Below are 7,201 nucleotides of genomic sequence, written 5' to 3' on the forward strand. Positions count from 1 at the left end.
GGAAGTAGGAAGTCTGTGACCCCAGAATGGAAGGAAAGGGAAAGAAATGGAACTAAGCAGTCTTTTGAGGTAGAGCTGCTTCTAAGGGAGAAGGTAGAGCCTGCTTCAAGAATCAGCATGATCACTGTGGGAAGGTGGCCCTCAAAGCTAAGTTCAAGGAACACATCTTCATTCTCTCTCCCTCTCTCCCCCGCACATACTCAGATCAACCTCCCTTGAGGACTGCATGGAGCTTGGGCCTAACACCCACATACACTTCCTGTTATACAGATGTACAGACACAGAGGCACCTAGGCAATCAGAGCTGCATTCAGAAACAGGCCCATATAGACATTCAGAAGACAATATGGAATAGAAAGTGGACAGAGGACACACAAATTGCATAAAATGGGTTGGGTAGATATATTTGGGTGGTAGTGGTGAATGTTAATACTCTCATCCACACACAAGTTCAGAACCAATTGAGAGACATGGAAAGCAGAGAGGCAGAGTTTTAAAATATCTGTTTATTACTGTTAAAATCTGGATTGGAGAAAAAGGAATATGCAGATGTCCATAATAGGCTTCTTAATACCCTCCCCACTTAGCTAGACAGAATTGCCAACTCACCCAAAGGTGGGGAAAGAGGCCAAGAGAGTTATTCTAACAGAAGTACTCCCAAATGGAAACATGAAGAGAGCAGAATGGAGCATTCCAAACCCTTCCCTCCCCTGCAAAAGAGGAGAATATGACAGAGACATGATTAATAAAGTCATCGCAGGATGCTTCTGCAGCCTCCCTGCCTTGAAATCCTGGTTTTACCATTTCCTGACTTAGTTTCCTCACTTGGAAAACAGTTACTAATACCTACTTTGCAGGGTCATTGTAATCATTGCCAATAATACATGAAAAATGTGTTGCATGGTGCCTAGCATTTAGCAATTGTCCTCTGAATATAGGGCAAATTAAGCCCACTGAATGAATACTAAATTTTCTGTTGAAACATTGTTTCAGTAAATATGTAAGCCCTTTAAAAGAACTGTTATGGCCATACTACACAAAGTGATCTACAGATTCAATGCAATCCCTATCAAAATTCCGATGGCATTTTTCAAAGAAATAGAAAAAAATTCCGAAAATTTGTATGGAACCACAAAAGACCCCAAATAGCTACAGCAATCTTGGGAAAGAAGAACAAAGCTAGAAGCGTTACAGTCCCAGAGTTTGAAATATATTAGAAAGCTATAGTAATCAAAACAACAGGATATTGGCATAAAAAACAGACATATAAACCAGCAGAACAGAATAGACAGCCCAGAAATAACCCCCCGCACAGACATTCAGCTAATATTTGACAAGGGAGCCAAGAACATCCAATGGGCAAAGGGTAGTTTCTTCAACAAATGATCTTGAGAAGACTGGATATCCACATGCAAAAGAATGAAACTGGACCCCTATCTTACCATTCACAAAAATTAACTCAAAATGGATTAAAGACTTAAATATAAGACCTGAAATTGTAAAACTCAGAGAAGAAAACATAGGGGGAAATCTTTGTGACGTTGGTCTCGGCAACAATTTCTTGGATATGACACCAAAAGCATAGGGAACAAGCATAAGTATATGGGACTACATCAAAATAAAAAGCTTCTGCACAGAAAACACAAAACCTAACAAAACAAACAGTAGATAAGGCAACCTATAGAATGGGAGAAAATATTTGCAAACCATATATCTGATAAGGAGTTAATATTTAAAATCTATAAGGAACTCATACAACTCAACAGCAAAAAAGAGAAAGAAAAAAAGAAAAAAGAAAAAGCAAATAACTTGATTAAAAAATGGGCAAAGGATTTGAATGGACTTTTTTCCAAAGAATACATACAAATGTCCAACAGGTATATGAAAAGATGCACAACTCACTAATCATCAGGGAAATGCAATGTCTATCACACCATACCTGTTCGGGATGGCCATTATTTAAAAAAACCAGAAATTCATATTAACCATTGTTGGCAAGGGGGTTGAAAAATTGGAATCCTTGTGCATTGTTGATGACAATGTAAAACAGTGCAGCCAGCATGGAAAACAGTACAGAGGTTCTTCAAAAAATTAAAAATAGGACAACCATATGATCTAGAAATCTCACAACTGGGTATTTATCCAGAAGAATTTAAATCAGGATCTTGAAGAGATATTTGCACTCCCAAGTTTATTGCATCATTATTCACAAGAGCCAAGAGGTGGAAACACCTAAACGCCCATTGACTGATGAATGGATAAAGAAGATGTGAGACATATGCATATATATATATATATATATATATATATATATATAATGGAATATTATTCAGCCCTAAAAAAGGAAATACTGTCATGCTACAGCATGGATGGGCATTGAGAACATTGCTAAGTGAAATAGGCGAGTCACAAAAAGACAAATACTGCATGATTCCACTTATATGAGAAATGTAAAATAGTCAGATTCATAGAATCAGAGTGAAATGATGGTTGCCAGGGGCTGAGGAGAGGTAGGAATGGATGTTGCTATTCAATGGGTACAAAGTTTCAGTCAAGCAAGATGAAAATGTTCTAGAAATCTGTTGTACAACATTGTGCATGTAGTTAATGATACTGTACTCTACACTTAAAAATTTGTTCAGAGGGTAGATTTCATGTCATATACTTTTGCCACAGTAAAAAAAAATCTGATCTTTTACTAGAGTAAGGATTCTGAAGCTAGGGTCTATAAGCCTCAGCCCAAACTATATGCAACATGGCGTGATAATGTATAGCTTTCCAGGAGTTTCTAGGGGAGAGAGTGCATAGCTTTCACTAGACTCTCAAAAGAGTCCTTAATTGAGAAAGGAGCTAGAGGCGCTACTATGAGGAAAATTGTATTCAAATTTGTGTTAAAAAATAAAAAAGTTCAAAGAAGGACTGCTATTTAAATCTCCTTCCTACCAACAAAGGTAAACTGGTCAATAGATTTCTAATGAGAAAAGACTTCTGTGAGGATTTTTTTTTTATGAGGTGGAAGTAAACAACCTGTTTTTAATTTCTCTCTCCCTGTTTCTGCTGATGGACCTTTTGCCCACCTCCCATGTTGGCTCCTTTTTAGATCCTTTGTGATCCTTCTTGACTTTTAAATACTAGCATAATATTTTAGATATTAGCATAATCCAAGGTTTCATCTAAATCTCCATTTTCTTATCATTCTGATATCCCTGCATGAGATTATCCACTCCAAATGGCTTCAACTATAATCCAAATGTGTATTATCAATCACCGTTCCTCTCTTGATATGCGGTTTCCTATTTCTACCTGCCTACTGGACTTTCCACCTTTTTACCCACAGGCAATTTAACATACTTTAGAGTGAATTTATCATCTGTCCATTGGCTGCACACACACACACACACACACACACACACACACACACACACACAGAGAGAGAGAGAGAGAGAGAGAGAGAGAGAGAGAGAGAGAGGAGGAGAGAAATACACCCCTGGACTCTTCTCCATTGCTTTATTTTCATATGGTTCATCTCCATCATTAAGGCTTTGTTTGCACATATAACTATGTTTAGCCATTTGCCAGGAAGTAGTCCCAGAATTTTCAAACTGTAGAGGAACTTAATAAATCAAGTAGCTCAATATTTTCCATTAACAGAGAGGGGCAGTGATCTGCTTAATATCACACAGCAATTTAATGGCAGAACCAGCTTAAAATCCAGGCATCTCACATCCTACCCAGTACCCTTTCCATTACATAATCATGCTCCCACTAACTGTACTTCCAAGGAAGAATGAGATCCCTGCCACTAGCAGTAATTTTTATCAGTAAAGAAGCAAGATTATCCAGCCAACCGATGTTCAAAATTGCTACTTTTGTGCTGTTTGCACCAGGAGCTACGTAATTTATGTTCTTTTGCTGTAATAATGGAAAGGATAAACTGAAGAGTGCAACAAGACATCAGTGTTGAGTAAGTCTTGGAATGAAAATAGATTGGTTAAAGGCTAGCTCAGTGCTTGCTTTCATAATAAGGTTGTGAGGATTTTGACTCTTTCCTTACCAAAGTGTTTTCATATGTATTATTTCATTTTAGCCTTCAACAGGCCTGAGAGGGAGGGAGGTCAGGGCTTATTAGCTGAAGTTTACAGATGAAAAAAAAATGAGACTGAAAACAGTTCAGTGATTTGTCACCCATCTAGTTAGTGACAAGGCCAGGGCTCACATGTGTGTCTCCTGCTTCCCAATCTCTTTTCTCTAGTCTAGACACATAATTCTAGTAGACCTTGAGTGATGACCACAGATCCTGTGAACTGCACTTTATAGATTTCAATATGCTGAAACTGAAACATGCTAAGTTTTACCAAGTGACAATCATGGAGATAGAAGTCTTATCTCAAAAAGAAGATGAAGGAAAAAAAAAACTCAGTTTCGAGGTGGGACAGAACAAATGAGTGTTATGTCATAGGTTGACATGCAATCAAGAAACTCAGCTGCCATTTTCTCAAATTTTCTGCTTTCTAGTAGGAGAAATGCAAACAAAAAAATGAACATGATTGAAAGGATTTTTGCAGGTCTAAAAATCTAAAAGATTGAAGGTGGTTCCCCATGTGAATCATCTCTAAAGACTTTTTCCTTTTTTGTTTTTTAAAAAATATTTTTATTGGAGTATAGTTGACTTACAATGTTGTGTTAGTTTCTACTGTACAGCAAAGTGAATCAGTTATACACATCTAAGGACTTTTAAAAAGCAAGTTATAAACACCGAAACTGCAGTTTTATTAAAGAAAAGTCAGGTCACCATCATATAATGCAGACAGTCCAGGAGGCAGAGAAGAAAGGATTGGGGGAGGGAGGAGAGCCTGTGAGAGAAGTTTCAGTGGCCTGAAGGGGCACACACAGGCTGAAGTGTGTTGAAGAGGCTGTGACAGGTGCGGAAATGGAAGCAAAGAGTGACAACCTTGTCCGCAGAAAGCTGACTGTGGAAGTAAGGGTGTCATGGTGTGTGTTCTTGGCGATGAAGAAGAAACTGCAGAAGAAGGCAAGAGATGGAACAGGAAATAGAGCATTGAGGGGTCCTGTGGAGTCACCACTGAGTTGTCAAAACTTTCCCTGCTACTGCGAAGCTCTTTAAAAACTCACTGCCTGAATGTGGCTCCAGAGACAACACCTCAGAGAGAGGTGGTAACCGTGCCCAGGTCAAGACTGAGAAATCAGCCCAAGATTTAGTAACAAATTCACTTTTGGGGACTATTAGTGTGGGTATTTGTTTGGTCTGTTCTAAAAGTTCAGCTCAGACACTACAGCCTCAAGCATGAACAGATGAGCAGAGACATTCTGGCCCCTGTCTAAAAGCCCATTCTTCCAAAAGACACCACATTGTTAATTGGCCAGCTTATCAATGGATGCTCCTTCCTGTAGGTTTGTTTAGGAGTGAAAACAATACTGCTAGTCATAAAGTTTGCTGATTCCTGGCTTGGTCATCTCAGTGGGGCAAGTGCAAGGCCGTGCCAGGAACTCCAGATGACTGGAACATACATGAGCACAGTGCTACCCATAGACGCCAGCACTGAGCCAGGGTGCGGCTGAGCCTGGGCAGGGGGCATCCTCAAAGTGCTTCTTTATTTAAACTATGCTCCGGGGCGATGTTTCATAATGACCCCACACACCTAGCTCATACACACAGAGCAGCCTACACACACAGCCCCACTGTGTTCGCTGGCCTGCTTGCTTGACTTTCCATCCCTCTAGGCAAGGTCCACAAATGAGCAGCTTTGTAACCCTCCCAGGACCCGGTTCTCGGGACCTTCAGAAGAAAAAGGCAGTCAGAGAAACATGAACGCGCTAATCGGGAAACCAGCATTTCAGCCCACTCAGCCACGCGGGCCATCCACACTAACGACTTTCACCTCCCCTTGCCTCGGCTGGCTGGAGGGGCGGGGAACTCTGCAGTAAGGAGGAGAACCAAAGAGGGGGGCCTGCTTGAATGAAACAATGTAACAATTGATGTGAAGCCTCGCCTTGCTCCCACTCCCCAGCGATCCTATAGGCGAGGTCCCAGTGACTGCACCTCCCCATTGCTCCATTTTCTTGTCCATTACGCGCTATCCCTCCGCCTCTCCTTCTTTCTTTTCTTTTCTTTTTTTTTCTTCCTTCTCCTTTCCCCCCCTCTCTCCCCCTCTCTCCAGCTCCGTGTCATTTCCTCCTTGTGCTCGCTCGCTGCCCGAGCGTCTCCAGCCAGGAGAGTAGGCGGAGCAGGGCGGTGCGGGGTGGCGTAGCGCTGGAGGGCTATGGTGGTGGAGCCGCTGGGGGCGGAGGCAACGTAGCCCCCGCGGAAAAGGAGCCCCGCGGCCCTGAGCCGAGCGGAGGATGGAGAACCGGCCTGGGTCCTTCCAGTACGTCCCTGTGCAGCTGCAAGGGGGGGCGCCCTGGGGCTTCACCCTTAAGGGGGGTCTGGAACACTGCGAACCGCTCACAGTGTCTAAGGTAAGAACTGGAGGCTCTGTCCCAGCGGTGCCCAACTTTGAATGGGCGAGCGGGTGTGCAGGCTGCCGCGGGACGCGGCCCTCAGACCAACTTTGAAACTTGTTCGGTGCTGGGGATGAAAGCCCCGACGTGAAGCATTAGCTGCCCTGGTGGGGGGGGGCGGTCTGGCCACCAGCCCCGGCGCGGACACCCCTTCGGGGTGGCGGGAGCGCTGGATGAGAATGCGGCCGGCCCCGGGTTAGAGCCCCGCGCGCAGACACCCTCGGAAGGGCTCGGGGGCCGATTCTGCTCCCCAGTGTCTGGGCGGCTGCTCCCCTCCGTTGGAGCTGGAGGAAGTGGTGGCTGTTGGGGGTTCCTCCTTGGAAGTTCCCGTGCCCCTGAGGGACAGCGAGGGGCTGAAGGGACAGGCAAGGCGCCTTGGCACATTTCTTCACGGCGTCGGTCCCTGGATCGACCGGCGGGCCATCTCGCCCGGGCAGGTTGCGGGGCGAGGGTCCGGTGTGGGAACGGAGACGAGGCATCGGTGGCTTTCGTCAGCCTCACTTCCCACGGCCGGACGCGCGCATATCCATTCAGCCGGTGGGGCGTTGCTGCTGCCGCTTGGGCTCGGCCTTTCCCTCCCGCCGGAGTCCTGCCCCAGCGCCGGCGAGATTTCCTGCACGTTGAGGAGAGTGGAGGAAACTTTTGCGCCATGGAGCGCAGCTGTGCCGCCGCCGCCGCCGCC

The 7,201-nt window shown here is 44.3% G+C and overlaps 1 protein-coding gene across 1 annotated transcript in view; it reads left to right on the plus strand.

The window, feature by feature from the left end:
• The first annotated feature begins 6,360 nt into the window (after window positions 1–6,360).
• SHROOM4 (shroom family member 4) overlaps window positions 6,361–7,201 on the plus strand; it is a 211,783-nt gene continuing 210,942 nt past the window's right edge. The window contains exon 1 of the mRNA XM_024116902.2: window positions 6,361–6,477. Within this exon, the coding sequence (XP_023972670.1) occupies window positions 6,361–6,477 (117 nt within the window). The remainder of the gene's footprint in view (window positions 6,478–7,201) is intronic.

The sequence above is a fragment of the Physeter macrocephalus genome, chromosome 21 (assembly GCF_002837175.3).
Source record: "Physeter macrocephalus isolate SW-GA chromosome 21, ASM283717v5, whole genome shotgun sequence".
Lineage (NCBI taxonomy): Eukaryota > Metazoa > Chordata > Mammalia > Artiodactyla > Physeteridae > Physeter > Physeter macrocephalus.